Genomic DNA, 24,737 nt, shown 5'->3' on the forward strand with positions numbered 1-24,737 from the left:
AGGAAGTTAAAAAATAAGCAAAAACTAATCTATGATGTTCCAAGTCAGAAGAGTGCTTTCCTCTGAGGAGGAGGTGGGATTAAATAGAGTGGGACAAGCTAAGGGCTCTAGGGTGCTTACCATTTTCCTTACCTTGATCTTGTCAATGTTACAGTGCTGTGTTTACTGTGTGAAAATCCATTGAGCTGTGCCTTTACAGTTTTGTACTATTCTTCATATATGTTATACCAAAATAGAAGTAAAATTTATTAAATTATTTAATTTAAAAAGAAGAGGGCCCAAAACTCCTTGCTGTAGAGTTATATGGTGACCCTATAGAACTGAGTTGTATTGCCGCATAGAGTTTCCAAGGAGAGGCTGATGATATCAAAATGTAACCTTTTGGTTAGCAGACATAGCTCTTAACCACTGCACCACCATGGATCCAAGGTACCCCTCAAAAAAAGGAATACCAGAGGTACCCCAACAACATTTCAAAAACCGTTTCCCACTCCAAGCAGTCAAGATATCAAAAGGCTAATTGCATTGAGAAAATCTGCTGCAAAAGACCTCTTTAAAGGGTTCAGAAGCAAAGATATCACCTTAAAGACTAAAGGTGTACCTGACCCAAGCCGTGGTATTTTCAATCACCTCATATCCATGTGAAAGCTGGATGATGAATAAGGAAGACCAAAGAAGAATTGATACCTTTGAATTATGGCGTTAGCAAAGAATATTGAATAGACCATAGACTGCCAAAAGAATGAACAAATCTGTCTTAGAAGAAGTACAACCAGAATGCTCCTTAGAAGCAAGGATGATGAGACTTCATTTCACATATTTGGACATGTTATCAGGAGGGATCAATCCCTGGAGAAAGACATCATGCTTGGTAGGATAGTGGGTCGGCGAAGGAGAGGAAAACCCTCAGTGAGATGGATTGATACAATGGCTGGAACAGAGGGCTCAAGCATAGCAAAGATTTTGAGGATGGTGTAGGACTGGGCAGTGTTTAGCTCTGATGTACATAGGGTTTCTATGAGTCAGAATCGACTGGTTGGCACTTAGCAACAACAACAATCAACCCTCAAGGAAGCAGCAGTCAAGAAATCAGATGGCACATTGCACTGGGCAAATCTGCTGCAAAAGATCTCTTTAGTTTTAAAAAGCAATGATGTCTCTTTGAGTACTAAGGTGAGCCTTATCCAAGTGTTTTCAATTGCCTCATATGCATGGGAAAGCGGACAAAAAATAAGGAAGACCAAAGAAGAATTAATGACTTTGTGTTGTGATGTTGATGAAGAATATTGAATATACCATGGATTGCCAAAAGAACGAACAAATTTGTGTTGGAAGAAGTACAGCCAGAATGCTTCTTAGAAAGGAGGATGATGAGACTTTGTCTCACATACTTTGGACATGTTATCAGGAAATACCAGTCCCTGGAGAAGGAAATCATGCCTCGTAAAGTGAAGGGTCAGTGAAAAAAGAGGAAGACCCTCCACAAGATGGACTGAGACGGTGGTTGCAACAATAAGCTCAAGCATAACAATGATCATGAGGATGGTGCCGGACCGGGCAGTGTTTAGTTCTGTTGTACATAGTTTTTCTATGTGTCGGTCACCTAAGGACGCTTATGACAACATGTGTTCAGAGAGTAGGTACATTCACTGATTTGTAGTTCATGATTCAAGTTTTTAAAAAGTATATAGAAGATGAGTCTATGTTGTCATTAAATTCAAATAATGATCTAAAATTTCCCTAAGTAAGTCATGAGCCTCCTAGACACAGACATGAGTAGTTGTCATGAGGTCCATCTGTGAATAGGAAATGACATAAATCTTTCTTGACTCGGTTGATGCATTTACTCCAAACTAGCATCTGTCCTTCAAAACTCTAGGAAGAATAAGGACAAGCTGTGCTGACAACTGAAGTCCAATTGATATATATATATATATATATATATATATATATATATATATATATATATATATATATATATATATATATGTATTTTCCATGTACCAAACACTAGGCTGCTAATTAAGGAGAGCAGAATCATCTGCAAAAGTTGGCCATTTAAGCTTAGTCATTGTTGGGACCATATCCAACAACCGTGTCATTGTGGAGAATATCACAATTTTTTGATCACTTAGAAATCAGGAAGTAGCAAACACGTTAGAAAACAGATGCTCAGATTTCTTATACCAAGGGAAAATCAGTATTAACACACTATTTGTAGAAACGTTCACTTTGCAACTGGTCACCTCAAATAAAGTCAGCTTTGTAGTGAACTTGACAATAAGCAGATTTCAAAGGAAACTTATTTTTTAAAGAGACAAATGTGTGACTGTGTAATACCTTACGTATTAACTTATTATCATGTAATCTACAAAATGAGTAAAATTCCTGAAAATACAGTTTTATTACAGAATTTCTGCAGAAAGGTTTAATGATTAGCCAAAAACTAATAAATATACCTGAGTGTACATTTTAGTTGTTCCACTATCACAGAAGAAAAATGGGTTATTAGTTCACCATCTTAATAATCACTCTTAGTAAAACCACATTCTGTTTGGAAGATTAGAGCCCCTATTCGATGCCCTCAGAATGACTCCTCTCTGAGTACATAACTATCCACTCTCCATGAGTTCTTCTATATTTATTGGCAGTTTCAAGGCTTTTCTGGCATTTTCTCATAATGCTGATTCCCACATACATGCAATTCTCTATGCTCTTGGTTTCCAACTTCACAGCATATGTCAAAAATTAAAAACAAACAAAAAACCACATATTTTCATTGTAACCAGTAAGTAGAAAGAGTTAAAATGTTTTTGAAAAAGGATCTAGAAAATTATAAAAAGGATTTGCTATATAGAAAACTCCAAGTTTTCCTTATTACTACAAATAAGAGCCTTATGAGCCTAAAAAGAATGTTCTTCTTCATTGTATCTTTTATATACACACACATACAAATTTGATCAGCTGCAAGAAATAGTAAAAGCAGAACTAATAATCCTAAGAGCTAAAAGCAGTGCTACCAATGACCAACTTAACTTTATGCAAATACCGTACGAGAACAAGTGCTATATGTAACTCAAAGTATTACTGTCCTTTGTATGCTTATATTAGCATTGCCTTTGTAAGAACAGAAACAAAAGAGATGGAATTCTTTTATCTTTCCTATGATGTACAGGAATTTTATGTAATTCCTAGAGTGCGGGTTTATATTACCAGGATACTGATATTGCCCACAAAATTCTCACTCATTCTGGGAGGCACAAAATATGGAAACAACCATCGCTCCTCTGGGTGGTAACATGTCCAACACGTGGGGAAGCCTGCGTGTGACAGGGTAGAACTGTGCTCCATCATGTTTTCAGTGGCTGACTTTTCAGTAGTAGGTCACCAGTCCTTTCTTCAGAGGAGCCTCTCGGTAGACTCTAACCTACAACTTTTTGGTTAGCAGCTGAGCATGTTTACCATTTGTATCACCCAGGGACTTCAAACTGACAAAAATTGACAAAAAAATACTAGTATGATCCTGTTCAAATAGTGTTCTAGAAACAATATGGTTTAATTTGGGGCCGGGGGGGGGGGCAAAAAAAAAAATCAAAAGCAGAACCCAACAATAGGAACCAGTGAAACAAGCAGAGGCCAGTTGAACATGGAGTGAACCCTCCCAAAAAACCATTGCCGCTGATTCCGACTCATGGCAACCATATAGGGCAGAACAGAACTGCACCATAGGGTTTCCAAGTAGCAACTGGTGGATTCAAACTGCCAATATTTTGGTTCGCAGCTGTAGCTCTTAATCACTGCACCACCGAGTGATGGCTACAAATACAGTAGAGATAGAACACTTCATCCTTGACTCTTAGGTTGGAATAACCAGTTCTTAGTTTTGGCCACAGAACATATTCTGTAAGTTGCCAACACTCGGAAGGTGGCTACTTGGCATGCTAGGCTGGGGGCTTTCTGAGTGCCGTTAACCTAGCTCTTCTTCTCCTACTCTGTCCAAGCCAATGCAGTTCATGAACCACGTGGTTGCATCTTCACGTTTGGCACCTGTTCACCTGCCAGCATTACGTCATGGCAGAGAAACAGAAGGGAAAAGAGAAAGGTCATGGCTCTGATACCTGTGAACGTGGCCCAGGATGGAATCATGCTGGTGCTGGGCCCAAAGAGAGGAGGTTCAGGGGGCTGAAGTAGGAGGCCACATGTGTACCTACATGTACACACTGAGGTCCTTTCTATTAAGGTTTTTCTTATTATATTAATACCTGTAAACACTATATGACATCGTGCATGTTGTTGTTAGATGCCGTCAAGTCAGTTCTGATTCATAGTGACCGTATGTACAACAGAACGATGCACCATCCTTACAATCCTTGTTATGCTTGAGCCCATTGTTGCAGCCACTACATCAGTCTACCTTGTTGAGGATCTTCCTCAATTTTAACTGATCCTTTACTTTACCAAGCATGATGTCCTTTTCCAGGGACTGGTCCTTCCTGATAACATGTACAAAGTACATGAGATAGTCTCGCCATCCTTACTTCCACGGAGCACTCTGGCTGTACTTCTTCCAAGACAGACTTCTTTGTTCTTCTGGGAGTCCATAATATGTATATTCAATATTCTTCCCCAACACCATAATTCAAAGGCATCAGTTCTTCAACAGTCTTCCTTATTCATTGTCCAGCTTTCACATGCATATGAGGTCATTAGAAATACCATGGCTTGGGTCAGGTGCACCTTGGTCCTCAAAGTGACATCTTTGCTTTTGAACCCTTTAAAGAAGTCTTTTTGCAGCAAATTTGCCCAGTGTAATCTGTCCTTTGATTTCTTGACTGCTGCTTCCATGGGCATTGAATGTGGATCCAAGTAAAGTGAAATCCTTGACAACTTCAGTTTTTTCTCTGTTTATCATTACGTTACTTATTGGTCCAGGTTGAGTATTTCTTTGTCTTTATGTTCAGGTGTAATTCATACTGAAAGCTGTTGTCTTTGATCTTCATCAGTAAATGCTTCAAGTGTTCTTTGCTTTCAGCAAGCAAGTTTGTGCCATCTGCATATTTCAGGCTGTTAGTGAGTCTTCCCCCAATCCTGATGCCCCATTCTTCTTCGTATAGTCCATCTTCTCAGATTATTTGCTCAGCATACAGATTGAATAAGTATGGTGAAATGATGCAACCCTGACACACACCTTTCCTGACTTTAAACCACGTAGTATCCCCTTGTTCTGTTGAAATGACTACCTCTTGGTCTATGTACAGGTTCCACATGAACACAATTAAGAGTTCTGGAATGCCCATTCTTTGCAAGGTTATTCGTAATTTTTTATGATTCACACAGTCAAATGCATTTTCATATTCAATAAAACACAACTAAAATCTTTCTGGTATTGTTTGCTTTCAGCCAAGATCCAACTGACATCAGCAATGATATCCCTCATTCCCCATCCCCTTGTGACTTCAGCTTGAATTTCTGGCAGTTTCCTGTTGATGTACTGCTACAACAGTTTTTGAATTATCTTCAGCAAAATTTTACTTTTGTGTGATATTAATGATATTGCTCAATAATTCCCACGTTCTGTTGGATCACTTTCCTTTGGAATGGGCACAAATATGGACCTCTTCCAGTCACCATAAAAATTACAGCCTAGAAAACCCTACGGACAGTTCTACCCTGTCCTATGGTGTCACTATGGCTTGTAATTGACTGGACAACTCAAGCCAACACAACAACTGTTTTGTAAAGTACCTGCCGATAAAGCTAAAAATAATGGCTAAGATTGCAACAGCATTGCTTTTCCTCTGTAGGTTGTATCCATTGCCTTTGGATCAGAGGACAGTCAACAGATGTAAAGCGCAGAATGTCTGGGCTCTCCCCTCAGTTCTGCGCCCGACTGGCTGATCCCACCCACTAAGGCCTAGTCACTTCACCTGTGACGTACATCCTGGGAGTGTTGAGGCAGTACAGACGGCCTGCTCTGTAACAACCTTCACAGCATTTCTCAGCCCCCCTGCAGTTTGGGGGGCTGCTGACTGAGTCCTTACTTCCAGGAACTCCATCCCTTGTCCTGCACACCCTCCAAGTGCTCTCTCTCTCCAGTACCAGCTGACCACAAAGGAAGAATAGGTCCCAGCACATGGAAGACCACGGGATGCAGGAACCTGGGTCCCTGAGTGACTGCATGGAGCAGAGCCCTACCACCCTGTGCTAGATGTGAGATGGGTCAAAAAAAAAAAAAAAAGCTTAGGTTTAAGGCTTATGCCAAACTTTAAACTCAAAGTCATTAAATTTTGGGTGACTGTCTGACTAGCTGATCTACGGTGGCGTCTTAAAGTACCTTCTTTCTCGAACAGTTTCAAATCTACTGACTCCTTATTCAGAGGCCAAGCCCCTTCTTTCTTATGTTCTAAACACGAAACGAATTTGTTTTATAATGAATTTTCTAAAAATATTCTAATTACAGTATTTTAGAGCCTGGTTAAAGTGTCTACCCAAGTTTTTTTCACCAAATAAAACATGCATTTTGTTAAAAAAAGAAAAAGAAAGAAAAGTGAGCTACACATTATTATCATGTACACTGATGTAAACATGTTCCACCGCCCTAGTTAGTGTCTGAAGTTATATTGTTACAGAAGTGAGAATTTAAAAAAAAAAAAGGTTAGTGACACATACTTTAATTTGGTATATGTCCTATCAGCTTCCTTTGAGTCTTAAGGCCAAGTGATGTTGTATTAAGACAGCAGGGCTTGAGGCTGTAAGAACATGTCTGGCAGCCACCTTCAAACAGAAAGCACCTTTGGATGTCACACCTGAGCCTATGGCTTTCTGGACTCTCTCAGTACGAACAGGCCAAACAAGCAGCAGGCAGGCATGGCTGAGGGAGAGCACTGGCCTGAGTAGCTGGAGGAGTTCCTACCTTAGAAATTTGTGCAGATACTGGCGACTGCAGGGTGACCAGGAGAAGACTCCATTGCGTCCGGCCAACGTAGGCGACATGATGTTGCCCTCAGACTTTTTGCATACATTCCCTTCTCCATCATGGACCATGCCGAAGCTACGAGAGAGGGGAGATTCTTTCAAACCAAAGAAAAGCTTAAATGACCTCATGCTGTCTAGAAAACTTATGTCACCATTGTAAAGACTCCCTTCCCTCTATGCACTGTTGTTGGGCGCCTTTGAATCCATTCGCATTCATAGTGACTTTATAGGATAGAACAGAACTGCCCTATAGGTTTTCCTAGGCTGTAATCTTTATGGGGACAGATCTCCAGGTCTTTCTCCTCCAGAGCCGCTGGGTCGGTTCGAACTGCTGACCCTTTGATTAGCAGCTGAGTGCTTAACTTTTGTGCCACCAGGGCAAACAAAACATTATACCAGTCCCAAAGTGGAAAGTATTCAGGCATTCCTAGACCCACTGAGTTGCTTAAATGTGTATGCCACTATCCCTGGGTGGTACAGCAGCTAAGCACTCAACTATCAGCCCAAAGGTTGGCAGCTTGAACCCAGCCAGAGGGTCCTTGGAAGACAGACCTGCAGATCTGTTTCTGAAAGATCACAGCCTTGAAAACCCTGTGGAAAACCGTTTTACTGTGCACACATGGGGTCACCATGTGTTGGAGTTGACTCACTGGCAACTAACAACAACGCCACTACTGCATAGCTGTGTCCTATTGGGCTGAAGCTCATGGTGGTGTTGACATTCTGTCTCTACACCCACCCAGTGCTGCTCCCTCTCAGTCACTGGAGGTACCAACGGATAGACAGGTATTGGCCCTACCCCCTTCTTCCCTTTGGAGAGAGCCATTCCACGGAAACCCCATGGGTTGCTATGGTTGTGTTTATCCATGGGCATTATTTGAAGCTGTGTCTGCTACTCTTGCGTAAAAACCAGACCACTTTGGGGCTCCAATCTTGGCCTGGTATATTGGGACTTCACAAGGTACAGTGGCTCTAGCAACCTGGGACCAACCCTATAACCAAAAAGCCAAAACCCAAACTCACTGCCATCGAGTTGATTCCAACTCATAGTGACAAATAGGACAAAACGGAACTGACCCATAGGATTTCCAAAGCTGTCATCTTTACGGAAGCACACTGCCACATCGTTCCCTCACAGAGCAGTTGGTGGGTTTGAACCACTGACCTTTCAGTTAGCAGCCAAGCACTTTAACCACCACACCACCAGAGGTTTTCAAATCCTGCAATATCCATCAGCAGCCACTTGTTGTCACTTGCGAAAATCAGTAGCCCTGCATCTGTGTGAATCTGCGTCTGAGTTGCCACCTTCCCCACCACCAAGTCTACTTCTTCCCCTTCACTTCCTAAAGCTTTAGAGAAGCTTTCCATTGTCACCTTCAGCTATCCCAGAGGAGCACTGAGCACAACAAACTACCCTGGGAGGAGAGCCTGGGGAACTTGGGAGATCTGTTTAGCCCTGGAAACCTCCTTAAGAGGCAGATTTTAGGGTGGTGCAGTGGTTAAGCATTTCACTGCTAATCAAAAGGTCGGCAGTTTGAATCCACCAGCCATTTCTTGGAAACCCTATGGGGAAGTTCTATTCTGTCCTATAGGGTCACTATGAGTTGAAATTGACTGGATGGCAATGGGTTTTTTTTTTTTTTTTTTGATTGGTGGTGAAACAGTGAAGTACTGGGTTGCTAACTGAAAGGTTGGTGGTTTGAACCAACCCAGCAGTTCCATGGATGAAAAGACCTGCCCATCTTCTTCTGTAAATATTACAGCCTAGGAAACCCTATGGGCCATTCTACTCTGTCCTATAGTGCTGCTATGACTCAGAAAGGACTCAGCGCATAATGACAACAAGCCATTATTTCCTGTTACTGTCCGTTATCCAATTATTGTATGGATTTGCCAATAGCAGAGTCCCCAGGGAATGAGATACAGAGGAAAGGGTAAGGGCAGGAGAGGGAGAACAATCTGGTTACTGGATTGGGTGACATTATCCAGCCAAGAATCCCATGATGAATGGAAGAAAGGGACCTGAGAACCTTTGTTTGTTGCTAGGGCCGAAGACATGATTTTTCACTTAAATTCTTTGCTTAACAAAACATAGTTACTGCGGAGTTGATTCTGACTCATAGCGACTCCATGTGTATCGGAGTAGAACTCTCCTCCACAGGGTTTTCGAGGCTGATCTTTTGGAAGTAGATCTCTAGGCATTTCTTCAGAGGTACCCATGGGTAGATCTGAATCACCAGCCTTTCCATTAGTAGTTCAGTGCTTAACCATCTGCATACCAATGAATACCAAATTCTTAAAACCAAAAAAACAAAAAAAAAACCTTGCCATGTAAACAGTATAAAAAACATTATAAATAATGTAGAAGAAAAACTAGATAACTCCCTAACTGGGAGCTCCTAAAAATCAAACACCTATGCTCATCCAAACACTTCACCAAAAGAGTAAAAAGACTACCTACAGACTGGGAAAAAGTTTTTAGCTATGACATTTCTGATCAGTGCCTGATCTCTAAAATCTACATGATACTGCAAAAACTCAACTGCAGAAAGACAAATAATCCAATTAAAAAATGGGCAAAAGATATGAATAGACACTTCACTAAAGGAGACATTCAGGTAGCTAACAGATATATAAGGGAATGTTCATGATCATTAGCCATTAGAGAAATGCAGATCAAAACTACAGTGAGATTTCATCTCACGCCAACAAGGCTGGCATTAATCCAAAAAACACAAAATAATAAATGTTGGAGAGGCTGTGGAGAGATTGGAACACTTCTACACTGCTGGTGGGAATGTCAAATGGTACAACCACTTTGGAAATCGATTTGGCGCTTCCTTAAAAAGCTAGAAATAGAACTAGTATACGATCCAGCAATCCCATTCCTTGGAATATATCCTAGAGAAATAAAGCCTTTACACGAACAGATATATGCACACCCATGTTCATTGCAGCACTGTTTACAATAGCAAAAAGATGGAAGCAACCAAGGTGCCCATCAACGGATGAATGGATAATTACGGTATATTCACACAATGGAATACTACACATCCATAAAGAACAGCGAGGAATCTGTGAAACATTTCATAACATAGAGGAACCTGTAAGGCATTATGCTGAGTGAAATTAGTCAGTTGCAAAAGGAAAAATATTGTATAAGACCACTATTATAAGAACTTGAGAAGTAGTTTAAACTGAGAAGAAAACATTCTTTCATGGTTATGAGAGGGAGGAGGGAGGAGGGGGGGAGAGGGGCATTCACTAATTAGTAGATAAGAACTACTTTAGGTGAAGGGAAAGACAGCACACAATATAGGGGAGGTCAGCACAAATGGACTAAACCAAAAGCAAAGAAGTTTCCTGAATAAACTGAATGCTTCGAAGGCCAGCGCAGCAGGGGCAGGGGTCTGGGGACCATGGTTTCAGGGGACATCTAAGTCAATTGGCATAATAAAATCTATTAGGAAAACATTCTGCATCCCACTTTGAAGAGTGGCATCTGGAGCCTTAAGCGTTAGCAAGCAGCTGTCTAAGATGCATCAATTGGTCTCAACCCACCTGGATCAAAGGAGAATGAAGAACACCAAGGACACAGGGTGATTACGAGCCCAAAAGACAGAAAGGGCCACATGAACCAGCGACTATGTCATCCTGAGACCAGAAGAACTAGATGGTTCCCCGCTACAACTGATGACTGCCCTGACAGGGAACACAACAGAGAACCCTTGAGGGAGCAGGAGAGCAGTGGGTTGCAGTCCCCAAATTCTCATAAGACCAGACTTAATGGTCTCACTGAGACTAGAAGGATCCCAGTGGTCATGGCCCCCAGACCTTCTGTTGGCCCAGGACAGGAACCATTTCCCAAGCCAACTCTTCAGATGTGGATTGGACTGGACAATGGGTTGGAGAGGGATGCTGGTGAGGAGTGAGCTTCTTGGATCAGGTGGACACTTGAGACTATGTTGGCATCTCCTGCCTGGAGGGGAGATGAGATGGTGGAGGGGGTTAGAAGCTGGCGAAATGGACATGAAAAGAGAGAGTGGAGGGAGAGAGCAGGCTGTCTCATTAGAGGGAGAGTAATTGGGAGTGCATAAAAAAAAAAAAAATTTTTTTTTTTTTTAGCAAGGTGTATATGGGTTTTTGTATGAGAGACTGACTTGATTTGTAAACTTTCACTTAAAAAAAAAACTTAAAGCACAATAAAAATTATTAAAAAAAAACCCAAAAAATCCTTGCCATGGAGTTCATTCTGACTCATAGAAACCCTATAGGACAGAGTAGAACTGTCCTGTAGGGTTTGCAAAGCTGTAATCCTTTTTTTACAAGATGTGGCAGTCTGCTTTCTCCCATGGAGATGCTGGTGGGTTCAAACTGTTGACCTTTGGGTTAGCAGCCATGTGCTTAACCAGAGCTGTTTAAATAATGCCACTCTTTTAGTCATCTACTGCTGCTATAACAGAAATACCACAAGTGGATAGCTTTAACAAAGAGAAATTTATTTCCTCACAGTAAAGTAGGCTAGAAATCCAAATTCAGTGTGTCCGCTCCAGGGGAAGGCTTCCTCTCTCTGTAGGCTCTGGAGGAAGTTCCTTGTCATCAATCTTCCCCTGGACTAGGAGTTTCTCAGCACAGGAACCTCAGGGCCAGAGGACGCACTCTGCTCCTGGCACTGCTTTCTTGGTGGTATGAGGTCCCCCAACTCTCTGCTTGCCTCCCTTTCCTTTTATCTCTTGTAAGATAAAAGGTGGTGCAGGCCACACCCTAGGGAAACCCCCTTTACACTGGATCAGGAATGTGACATGAGCAAGGGTGTTACATCCCACCCTAATCCTCTTTAACCACAGGCAAAGATTATAATTTATAACATGTAGGCAAATTATAAAATGGAGGAACATCACACAATACTGGAAATCATGGCCTAACCAAGTTGACACATATTTTTAGGGGACACGTTTCAATTCATGACCAAACCAAAACCAAACCCATTGCCGTTGAGTCAACTCCTACTCATAGCAACAATGTAGGACAGAGTAGAACTGCCCCATATGGTTTCCAAGGAGCACCTGGTGGATTCAAACTGCCAACCTTTGGGTTAGCAACCATAGCGCTTTACCACTACACCACCAGGATTTCCCAATCCATGACAGCCACTAAAAATTAGAACTAACATTTCCAAGTTTTCACTATTTTACAGACACTAGGCTGAGCCTGTTACCTATATTTTCTAATGTTAGTCCCACCAGGACCCTGGGAAGCAGGCATAACATAACGAGGAGGAGACTGGGGATTAGACAGAGAACTCATGCAGGCGGTAGAGCCGGGATTGGAACACTGACACTCCCATGCCAGAGCCAGGAAGGACCCACACGACAGTGTAACCCAAGCAGGATTGAAGGGTGTATCCCAGGAATCTGGCATGCAAACATTGTCTAATTTCTGCAAAATTCCTGATGGGTACCAAGGGTGATGTGGATTTAGTCATTTTTGCCTCCACCCATCCTCTGTAGTTCTATTTAAAGCCATTAATCACAGCCAGGGTGACCAGATGGCAAGAGCAATGTGTCATGGCTGTGGAAAGGTTTCAAACTGAAATCACGGATGTGAGGCAGCCCTGGGGAGAAAGTGATAGAAATGAAACCCTCCCTGGCTGGCCCTTGACCTGACTACGAAAAAGACATATTATGTTTCAGCAACTGGCCCAAGAGAAATTGGCTACCATGTGGGTATACATTTCTAAGTAATTCAAAGTCACAGTGTCTCAGGTCTGGGGACTTGTAGGTCAAAATAGCTCTGTCTTAAAATTTTCCATTAAAGTTATTTTTCATTTCTTCTTTCTAGCATTGATTCTCAAACTTTGCTGAGTGGCAACGTCATCTGAGAAATACGCTTCACAAGAAGGCTATCTGGAGCCCACCTTGGTAGATTCTGGGATAGTGGGTTGGGAGTTAGGATCTGACATCTTGGATATATTCTAACAGTTTACCCATGTTAGATGCCCACCCAAATCCCCACAGCACTCTCTTATGGGTTGTGATTCATTCCAACCGGTGAGAATGATGAATGCAACAGATTCCAGAACATTGGCATGAAAACACCACACAGGGATCCCATTATATATTAACATTAATAATGTCATGGAAGAATGAATAGAACACATTTTGAAGATAAGGTTGGTATTTGTATAATTACTATTCAAGTTACGTATGCCAAATAAAATTTTTTTTGTCTTTATGCACCATAACGCTTTATTCAAAGCAGTTATCACCCCACATTATGGATTAAATTGTGTTCCCCAAAGAAATATGTTGAAAACCTAACCCCTGTACCTGTGAAAGTGTCCCTGTTTGGAAACAAGGTTTTTGTTACGTTAGTGAGGTCATATAGGAGTAGGGTGGGTCCTGGTTCTAAACCTGTCTGAGTGGTTTCTTACAAAAAGAGCAGCAAAAACAGGAAGAGATCCAAACACTGGGAAGACTCCACGTGAAGATCCATCTACAAGCCAAGGAATGCCAAGAAATGCCTTGAGGCTCCCAGAAGCTGAAATAGACCAGGAAGAATTGAGAGCAGACAGAGCACAACCCTGCTGGAGCCTTGAATCTGGATTCCTTGCCTCCAGAACATTAATTCCTGTTCTTTAAAGTCACCCACTTGAGGTATTTTTGTTACAGTAGCCCTAGCAAACGAAGATGGCCCATATGGTTAAGTGATTCGTATGTTCTGTCTCTGCCGTCCCATTAGACTGTAAGCTTCTAAGCGATAGAGCTTGTTGTTACATATCCTTACAACTCCAGGGCCCATGGACTCACTGGTCCTTAACAGGTTCTCCACTCATGTTTGTTGAATGAACAAAGGACAGTCTTTCAGCTGATTTAAATACCCAAATATAATGCAATTTTAGATTATTTTGGACTTGATAATTATATTCAATGTCAGATGCTGTTAATGTCTTCCACAGTACTTCCTTAAATGAGTCATATACATGAAGAAGTATCTATTCATTAGGAAGTATACCCCCAGAATAATGAACAACCACATACTTTTAGAGGCTGTACTAATAATTTCAGGCTGTTCAGGCAAGATTGTTTAAGGAAATGAAACATCCATATAGATCACCTGGATGGTAAATTACACCCTTGGCATGATGATGGTGAGCTCAGGTGAGACCTAGAAGTCCAGAACTCCAACATGGGCTTCTTCGGAAGCACAACTCATCCTCCATGAGAGGTGAGAGGCTGAGGTGGGCAGAGCACTCAAGTGGGAATCAGGTGCTGGAGGAAGTCAGATACCTGGAGAGGACAGAGCAGTGGAGGTAGGTGGACCTTGACCAGAGACTTAGCTCTGCCATTCACAAGCAGTTTGATATTGGGCAATTTAATTAACCCCCCAAGTCTCAGTTTCTTCACCTACAAAGTGGGATAATAAAACCCTCTTTCTAAACTCTACAGAATGCCTGGTGCAGTGCATGTGGCCAAGGACACAATCAAATCTTCCCCTGATTCAAATGTGCTCTTGGTCAAATCATTCATCTAGATGTCAAGATGTGTGTGTGTGTATGTATAGATAAGGAATTTGGAAAAGGGCCATGAATTTCAAATACTTTTTGGAAATAGGAACAACAACAACAAAAAAAAAACAGTAATAAGAATGACGGTAAAAATAAAATTGATAAGAACTGACCCTTTGAGCTTCCAGGGCTTCCAAAGGGTAGAGGACCACATGCTCTTTAAGGGATCAAGTGTTCCAATATTCCACAAGTCCGTGAAGTCCCCCAGTGCCTCCTTGTCTTGGCTGGAGGTGCCTAGGTCGACTAAAAAGCATGGCCATAAATCTGTGGGTACCCACATCACCACTGAATGCTTGAATGGGCATCTAACGTTGCCAGTTGAATACAGTTGAGCCAAATGGTGTTATCAAGCTAACTGGTAGTGAAGCCAATTCTGCTTCTTTTATGAAGATTTTGCTGATCTACCCCACTGTGGCATCTCTCAATGTCTACAACTCTCTTTGCTTGATTCCTTGATGGCATGTCTATTTTATCTTCTCTTCTAATTTTTTTTCTAATCTTTGGACCAGCACCCATCTGTCAGCTGGTTGTACTGTGTTGGCTTGTGTGTTGCTGTGATGCTGGAAGCTATGCCACTGGGATTTCAAATACCAGCATGGTCACGCATGGTGTACAGGTTTTAACAGAACTTCTAGACAAAGACAGGCTAGGAAGAAAGGCCTGGAGATATACTTCCAAAAATTTGCCAATGAAAACCGTATGGATCACAACAGAACATTGTCCAGTATAGTACTGGAAGACGAGCCCCCCAGATCGGAAGGCACTCAAAATATACAGTGGCCACAACAATGGATTTGAGCATAACAACAATCAAGGAGATAGTGCAGAACCCAGCAACATTTCATTCAGTTGTACATGGGGTCGCCATGAGTCAGAGCTGGCTTGATGGAAACTAACAACAGCAGTCTTTTGGAGGGCATGGGGCACTGGTCTCTTCATAGGATCCTACACAGTGCCTTGCCCACAGAATGCAATTGTGCCGAGTGAATGAGTTCACAAACGCGGGAAAGGACAGGAGACAGAATGATGGATCATAAATAATCCTTGGCATAGTCAATGTGTTTTAATATTATATTAATGCTGTCTGCAGTGAAAACACATCTGCACTATTTAAGCAGATTTTATAGAAGAGGAATGTTCAGCTCAAATAACACAACTGAGTATGCACCTGCATAGACGTGCCAGGGCCTCTCCTGGGTTTGCAGATGGGAGAACTAGGTAAGAGAGACCAGGTGATGGTCCCAGGTCCCTGCAGGCTGTGGGAGAGCTGAGCTGTGTCGGGAATCCTAGCCACAGCACCTTACCCATCAAATCGCACCATTTCCCTTAGCAAATGGCTTTTTCAAATTCACGCCCAGAGTAGACATTCTCTAAAATGTGCAGCTCAGCCCTCAGCATGCCTGAGCTGGTTTTCCAATACCTGCACCATGCAAATGGTAGGTTGAGAGTCAGTGTTTCAGTATGACCAGAAAAGTCTCCTTGCACCTCTGGCTTAAGAGTACAAGCCTAGCTCCATTCTGCCTACTATAGGGGAGCACATCTCCTGGCGTCTGGTTCCAGACTCTCCACCTCCCTCTTCCAGCAAATTCAAACACTAGTTCGTAGCAATTTCTATTTTTAGGTCAGATTCCCCAGCCTAAGTCACAAGAAGTGTTGCGACGGAAACAAACTTAATAGAAGAAATTGGATAGACGTTAGCTAAAGTCTTTCTTTGACTTAAAGATTAGAAAACCTATGGCTTCAAGGCATGAAGACACACTTTTCCACCCCAAATAATGTCATCCGAATGAAAAAAAAACAAACCTTGAAAAATTAAAATTCACCTTTGAAATTGGATTGTTTTATATTTGTGTTATAATAAAAATTCTACTAGACGTAAAAGCACTTTCGAACTCCTAGGTATGGAACTCTAAAAACTGATTTGGCTTGGAGCTCGCTGCTAGAAAGGAGCCCTGTCGGCCAGTGGTTAAGTGCTTGCCTGCTAACAGAAAGGTTGGCAGTTAGAATCCATCCAGCATCTCTGCCGAAGGAAGACCTGGTGATCTGCCCCCATAAAGATTACAGCCTAGGAAACTCTATGGGACAGCTCTACTCTGTCACACGGGGTCTCTGTGAGTCAGAATCAGCTTGATGGCACCCAGCATTAACAAGTTCTATTGAGTCATTAGGTGTGTAATTCTTCAATTAATAATATTCATGAAACAAACCAACTGAATAAATGTGCTTTGTTTTCAATCCTACTAAAATTCAGTATTTTTTATTACTTTCTTATCTGTCATGGCCTTTCCCATTTGAAGTAGTTATCACAGTCAACAACTAGCATGAAATATTTACACTTCATCCACTCCTCCCTCACAACTGGATCACACACTGCACCCGTTCCATTCACATAAATTTACTGACTGTTCAGCATATGGCACCCCCTAAGTTCTGCTCTGTCCTATAGGGTCGCTATGAGTCGGAATCGACTCGATGGCAGTTTGTTTTTTTAAGGTAGTAAACTCCCATGCATCTGTCAGTTTGTTGTGCTGTGGTAGCTTGCGTGTTCCTGTGATGCTGGAAGCTATGCCACCAGTATTCATATACCAGCAGGGTCATCCATGGTAGACAGGTTTCGGGTGAGCTTCCAGTCTAAGACAGACTAGGAAGAAAGAACCAGCAGTTTATTTCTGAAAAGAATCAGCCAGTGAAAACCTTATGGATAGCAGCAGACCATTGTCTGATACAGTGCCGGAAGATGAGCCCCTGAGGTTGAAAGGCACTCAGAAGACGACTGGGGAAGGGCTGCCTCCTCAAAGGAGAGTTGACCTTAATGAGGTGGATGGAGTCAAGCTTTTGGGACCTTCATTTGCTGATGTGGCACGACTGAAAATGAGAAGAAACAGCTGCAAACATCCATTAAAAAAACAAAGACATCACCTTGAAGACTAAGGTGTGCCTGACCCAAGCCATGGTGTTTTTAATCGCCTCATATGCATGTGAAAGCTGGATGGTGAATAAAGAAGACCCAAGAGGAATTGACACCTTGGAATTGTGGTGTTGGTGAAAAATACTGAATGGGCTGACAAAAAATTGAACAAATCTGTCTGGGAAGAAGTATAACCAGAATGGTCCTTAGAAGCAAGGATGATGAGACTACATCTCACATACTTTGGACATGTTATCAGGAGGGATCGGTTCCTAAAGGGTTTCATGCTTGGTAAAGTGGGGGGTCACTGAAGAAGGGGAAAACTCTCAAGGAGTTGGATGGACACAGCAGCTGCAACAATAGGCTGAAGAATAACAAGGATTGTGAGGATGGCGCAGGACCAGGAGGGCTTCCTTCTGTTGTTCATACAGTGACTACGAGTGAGAACCGACTCGATGGCACCTAACAACAACAAGGTAATAAAGGCAATATGCTTCATTGTCCCAGGTTTTTTCTCTTATCTACAGTTCATATGTTTGAGATAAATGTGAAATTCCTTTGTGAATTTTACAAAAAGTGGTCCACAAACAGCAGGTATTACTATAATTAATGTCATTATTATTGTTATACAAAGGTTAAGTATTTGGTTACTAATTGAAAGGTCAGCAGTTCAAACTCACCCAGTGGTTCTTCGGGAGAAAAGACCTAGATATCTCTTTTCATAAAAATCTCAGCCTAGGAAACCCTATGGGGCAGTTCTACTCAGTCCCATGGGATTGCCATGAGTCAGGGGCCGACTCAACAGCAGCTAATAACGACAACATTATTATCATCACTCATTTTATTACTTAGCACATGCAATCTATTTGCATATCTCCTTTGTATATTCTCCATGTCCTGGAGACACTAACTCTTCAAAGCTCTCAGTTCCTCTGTCTGTTGCTCTATGTTCTCTATCTATTAGGTGCTCAAAAGGGATTTGATAACTACATGGAGGTCAGTTCTATTAGGATGGGACTCTCCTTCTTCCACAGTTAGAGCTCCTTTCTTTTGTGGTGGTGGTGTTGTGTGTGGTCAAGTTGGTTCTGGCTCATTGTGACCCCATGGGATGGAGTAGAACTGCCCCATAAGGTTTCTTAGGCCGTAATCTTTACAGAAGCAGATCGCCAGGTCTTTTCTCCCATGGAGCAGTTAGTGGGTTCAAACTGCCGTTTTACTTAGTTAGCAGCTGAGCACTTATCCGCTGCACCACCAGGGCTTCTTACTCCTTTCTTTACTTCATCTATTCCCATTTGCTGGCAAAATTGCTATTTTCTCGTTTGGAAGAAATTCTTTATCCATCTTGACCAAGCCCCAGTGATGAAAAGAAATATTAATGATTGACCCCTAAGAAAAAGTAAGAGCAAACGTTGATACCTGTTGACACTGAGGACTAAGTGTCAGTACAGTTTTAGAGGTATCAAGTCTAACTTTAGTTAAATTCACCACCTGCAGTGGCTGGTGCTGCCAATACCCATATCTCAACTGCTTATCTAACCTTGACTTTCTCAGGCTGCGGTGATTTAAATATTTCTTACCTTGATTGTTTAATTAAATTCAGACATGGTTCAGAGGACAGCAGGAGCCTCAGATAGTTAAAATAATGAGACTTTTTGAAGTTTTAACTCTAGCAGTCCATTAAAAATACCGTTATGATTTAACTGAAAGCTTCATAAAGTGTAGGTGCATTTTCTAGACACTGACAAAGTCAGTCAATCATTACCTGTAATGCTGAGGGGATCAGTGATGGGGCATAAACCTTTCATCACTTCACACATAGCTAAAGCCTGCAGGGCCTCTGAGGGGTTCCATGCAACGTGTGTGTGTGCAGGTACACATAAATGCACACATGCACACATATCCCACATGTGGACATGTACACATGTGCATGTAAACATGTACACAAACATCCCCGCACACGCACATCCCCACATGCACACATATGTATACACATGTCCATGCACACATGCACACGTACCCCACATGTGGACACATACACATGTGCATTACACATGCACACAAACATACCCACACATGCACACATACACATGTGCACACACATGCACACATCCCCACACATGCACACACATGTATACACATGGCCATGCACACATGCACACATATCCCACATGTGGACACATACACATGTGCATGTACACATGCACATGAACATACATGTGCACACATGTACACATTCCCACACAAGCACACACATGTACACATGTCCATGCACTTGCATGCACATAGGCACACCTACCCACATGTGTGCACAGATGCACATATACCTGCACACCCATACACATACACATATACCCTCACAACATGCACATGTGTGCACATACATATATTCATACATGCACACAACTGTGCATACACACATGCATACAAGTACAGACTCCCACATATGCACGTGCTTATACACATACACACACACACACACACGTGCATGCACACTGATGCTCTGAACAGGTCTGGGTGACTTAAGTTTCTGACCTCTGTCCATTTTGTAATAAGGGGTGGAAAGGGTGGCTTTGCAAAGCCACAAATCACAAACCCTGCCTTTGTTTTCCTTTGGCCAATACGAACAGAATAAAAGCAAAAGAAAAAGATTATACTTTCTGATTGTACTTTTTCTAGTAGAAATTTCGAGGGCAGCTGCAGTATAGCAGAAAAAACACGAGTACCACTGCTGGCCTCTATGAATCAGGGCAACCACAGAAAGTCAGCAGCTGCACCTGTGGCAGGTAGGGCCCCTCGTTAGGTTTTTCATAGATGGCTTGCAGGTAAGACAGCTTACAGAATTATTAGACTAAGAGACTTTAAGATGCACAGTTTCCTAAACAATTAAAATTTTCACCCTACAGGAATAAACGTAAGCCTTTTGTGTACGAAGATGGTGTCAGTGGCGTGCCATCCATTCCTAGGAGCTGCCTGTCTGCTATTGTTGTTGTGTGCTGTCGGGTTGATTCCAACTCATAGCGACCTTATATGATGAAGTAGAGCTGCCCCATAAGGTTTTCTTGGCTATAATCTTTATGGGAGGAGATCGCCAGGTCTTCTCTCTCACAGAGAGAGTGATTTCAAACTGCCAACCTTCTGGTTATCAGCTGAGTGCTTAACCATTGCACCACCAGGATTCCTTGTATGGTAGCTCATTTGCCATGAGGTGCTGCCTTCATGTCAAGTCTGTAACTGGTGGGGCCTGGGAAGCCAACTGGATGCTACCAGGACCCATCTCCTATAGAACCCTCACTCTCCAAGCTCTGCTCAGCACATTAATCAAAACATAGCACCTCTAAAAATTATATTAAAATCTAAGTAAGAAGAGGAACTCAAGTAAAGACATTTAACACATGGAAGGACTGGTTACTGACCACCCTCCCCAGCTGTTTGGAGACCCTGATAGGAGACAACGGGAACAGCGCATAGGACCAAATTCTAATCACAGGAAGGAGGGGCAGATGGAGAACTGTGCTCCACCTTCTACATGTGTGTGAACAGGACCATAGGAGAAGAAGAGTGCAAGGGAAGTGCAAACACAACATGCACATCCACAAGGTTTTAAAATGTGTGCGACGAAGCCCTAGAGCAAAGAGTGCAGGACCTAAGTGATAGCATTATGGCTGTTAATGACATTGTCATTGAATAGCTGAAAATTCCCTTCACAGACTTGACTTATTGAATCCACAACTTGTAGGGTGATCCTACAATGAGAAGAAGGACCAGGCTTCGCGTTCCGATGGAGAGGCACTTACTTGTGTCCAGACTCGTGGGCGATGGTGAAGGCCAGCCCAAGACCTGTGTCTTCATTAATTGTACAGCTGCGGTATTTGCTACACATTCCACTTATGGGTGCAAATCCTACGGGGCAGAAGGATCAAAAGAATAAAATGAAGAAATGATTGTATGCTTCCTCTCTGTCCCTTAGAAAAACTGGTTTTCATCTTCACCTGGGGAAATCTGAGACAGGAAACCCTTGGGCAACCATATAAAGGGCACTTAGTTTGGGAGACACGGGTCTATGCCCCAGAACCGATGAGACTCTCTGTCACACAGAAGACAATTCATGGTTCTACATAATGTACATGTCACAGGTTGTAAAGGGGTGTAAACAGAAGAGGGGATTTACTGCAGATGGTGGCAGATTTCGGCCTTATTCTATAACCATCTGAGTTCTCAAAATCAAACAAACCAAACCAGTTGCTGTTTAGTCAATTCCAACTCAGCGCGACCCCACGTGTTATACAGTAGAACTGCTCCATGGAGTTTTTAATGGTGGAGATCTTTTGAAAATTCATCACCAGGCCTTTCTTCTGAATTGCCTCTGGGTGGATTTGAACTGCCAACCTTTTGGTTAGTAGCCCAGCACTTAACAGTTTGCACCACCTACCCTCTCAAAAGCCCAACTGAAAAAGTAGTGTAGAGAATGGACGAGGCTCTATTAAACTGGGTCCTATCTGAAAATTTATATAACAAAGACCTTCCCTCCGCAAGCTCCTGGGGAAGAATTTGAGAGTTAGGAACAATGTTCAGTAGAGCCCCTGGTTGGCAGCATGCTGTGTTTTACACTGGTCTCTTGGAAAAATATCAAAGTAGTGCCTCCAAGATATACCTAACCCCATAAACATTCAAAATTGTTGCTAGAATTTAGATATTTATGGAGAAATGGAAAAACAGGGAATGTAATATTGTTATAATGTATCATTTCTGCCCCATAATGACATATTCTTTAATGTCCCCATTCTCACAAACGGAAGAAGAACTGGAAGAAATCATTTGTTAAGTTAGAAGAAGACTTAACTTATAGAGATTCTAGAATCCATGAGGGACTTCTCTTTGTTAAATAATCCCAACTGATGATGATGAATAAATACGCACTTTTTTATCTTTGACAAAACTTTATATCTGGAAGTAAGCCCATTCTTTAAACTGTACTCAACAATGGCTGCTGCTTGTGAATATGAAATGAGGCCCAAAATACTCAATACTCTACTTGAGAGAAGCTGAACAAAACACTCATGTTCTTCAAATGCTTTTGGGAGATCTTACCCAAGGTATCACAGGGTTCATTCTTCCAAGAACAAATATCCAGGCCAGTAAGTAAGATGGCATGGTCATGGCGAGTTCCATCTTTCCCCATCAATCCAGACTGCCACTGGCAGAAGCTGCTTAAGGTGTGGTCAGCATGGTGACTTATCACAAGCCCTGGCTATGCAAGAGAGACCAAGACCCCCATGATAATGGAAAGAAAACATGTTATAATGCAGTGGTCATTAGCATTGTCATCATAGCAAGCTATCATCAACTTGGATTTCAAATACACAGATCACGCTGGATGGCAAGTAATACCTATCAATTTAAGATTCAAAACAGGGTGTAATACAAAACCTGTATGGATTCAGGGCAGAAGATTATGTTCACGTCTCTAGTTCTGTTCAAGAACAAATGGTATTTATCCAGCTGGCCAGATAAATTTAGATAAATCAGATAAATGTATTGAGTTAAATCCGAGCAAATCTTGGAATACATTTTCAATGACCCAAAAAAGATTACTTCTGTACATGATTTTTTTTTCATTCAAAATCTTCAAAAATATTTTCAAAAATTGCATAGGCAACAGACTCATTTAGACAGAGATTGGAAGTATGCTTTTGCACATATGTACACATAAGCTCACCTCAACAGTGATACGTTCATTTCATAAACAAGTCAAGCTAGTGGGAGTTTCCAATGTAAAACCGTTTTCATGTTTATTATTACAGACTTACATGAAGTAACTTTTCCAGAGAGGCAACATGCTTATGTGAAGAGGCAGGCTAACTGACAAAGCTTTATGTGTAAATAATAGACTGGAACTAGAAAGAAACTATACAGAAGACATTCCTCCTTATTCATATTTACCAAGTCTAATCCAGCAACTGTGAATATCAGAATGGGGAATATCAGAACTGAAGAGTTTGGGGGTGCTGGGAATGCCCTCAAGAGCAGGTTGTGCTGAGCTTTATTTACAGGTGTGCTATATTTCCCCATGGATGGTTAGAGAAAACTAGGTAAAGTGCCTGGATCTGAAGACATCAGCTTGTTTAAAGCTTGCAAGACTCCAGTGTTGTGTTAAAATTTTTGTCTCCCAGCCTGAATATGTTTCCTCCTTAAATATTTATTTTGCTTTTTCAGAGAATCAAATATACCTAAGCTAAATGCTGTACGTAAACACGGGGCATGCCTGACATTCTTCACCTAGCAATTTCCAGGAAAACTGCATTAATTAAAGTTAACACAGGTGTATGATCAAACGATAACCCTGCTCATTCTTTGCAGCTTGGATGAATTCCAAGGTGAAAACGCTTTAATACAAGGAATAATTAACCTGTCACCTGAGAAACCCGTTCAGCACCACCACCACCGCCCCCAATCACACACAAGAGACAATGAAGTTGTATCTTCCCTGACTATTCAGTCTAGAAATAGCCCTGCCTACGTGGGCTCCCACCCTGCACAGGAAAATGGCAGCATCTCAAAACTTTAAAGCTTGAAGGGATCTCTGATTTCATCTCTAAAATCTTAATTTTATAAATGAGAAAAGCATGGTGAAGACACTTTGCCAAGATGTCATCCAGGGTAGGCATGAACTCAGGTGCCAGACTCAAAGGCCAGAACACATTCTCCCACGCCAAGTCAATGATCGGCTTGGAGCAAAATAGAAGTGAGAACTTATGTGACAAAGATCACCCCCTCCCATGACTTAGGACATTCACGTGCAGACTCATTGTAAACTGAAGTGGTACTGTTAGCTGCTGTGGAGCCGGATCCCTACATACAAGGGGGTCCGATCGTTTTGATCCACAGGGTTTTTACTAGCTGATTTTTGGAAGTAGATCACCAGACCTTTCTTCCCCATTTGCTTTAGTCTGGCTGCTCTGCAGAAACCTGCTCAGCATCATAGCAACACTCAAGCCTCCACTGACAGACGGGTGGTGGTGCACATGAGGCGCCTTGGCCAGGAATTGAACCCAAGTCTCCCGCATGGACTTCTACCACTGAACCACTGAGGCTTCCAAAAAGGGGTTCTGGAATATAGGCAAAAGGGGATTTTTTTTTCCTTGCTACTACCAAGATTCACTGTAATTTCAGTTTTTGTCTGCAATAAGAGAAATGAGCTCAATACTCCAGAATCTCTATTAAAATATAATCTAAGAATGAAGGCGGCGAGGGTTAGTGCCGTGCCACACCCTACAATTTAGCTTCTAG

General features: G+C 42.0%; 1 protein-coding gene across 1 annotated transcript in view; it reads right to left on the reverse strand.

The window, feature by feature from the left end:
- Window positions 1–24,737, reverse strand: part of ADAMTS16 (ADAM metallopeptidase with thrombospondin type 1 motif 16) — a 290,702-nt gene that overhangs the window by 168,632 nt on the left and 97,333 nt on the right. Inside the window, exons 7-9 of the mRNA XM_049858762.1 lie at window positions 22,539–22,698; window positions 21,245–21,350; window positions 6,914–7,051 (exon numbers count right to left, since the gene is read on the reverse strand). Of these exons, the coding sequence (XP_049714719.1) occupies window positions 6,914–7,051; window positions 21,245–21,350; window positions 22,539–22,698 (404 nt within the window). The remainder of the gene's footprint in view (window positions 1–6,913; window positions 7,052–21,244; window positions 21,351–22,538; window positions 22,699–24,737) is intronic.

Source organism: Elephas maximus, chromosome 2 (assembly GCF_024166365.1).
Source record: "Elephas maximus indicus isolate mEleMax1 chromosome 2, mEleMax1 primary haplotype, whole genome shotgun sequence".
In the NCBI taxonomy this organism is placed as follows: Eukaryota; Metazoa; Chordata; class Mammalia; order Proboscidea; family Elephantidae; genus Elephas; species Elephas maximus.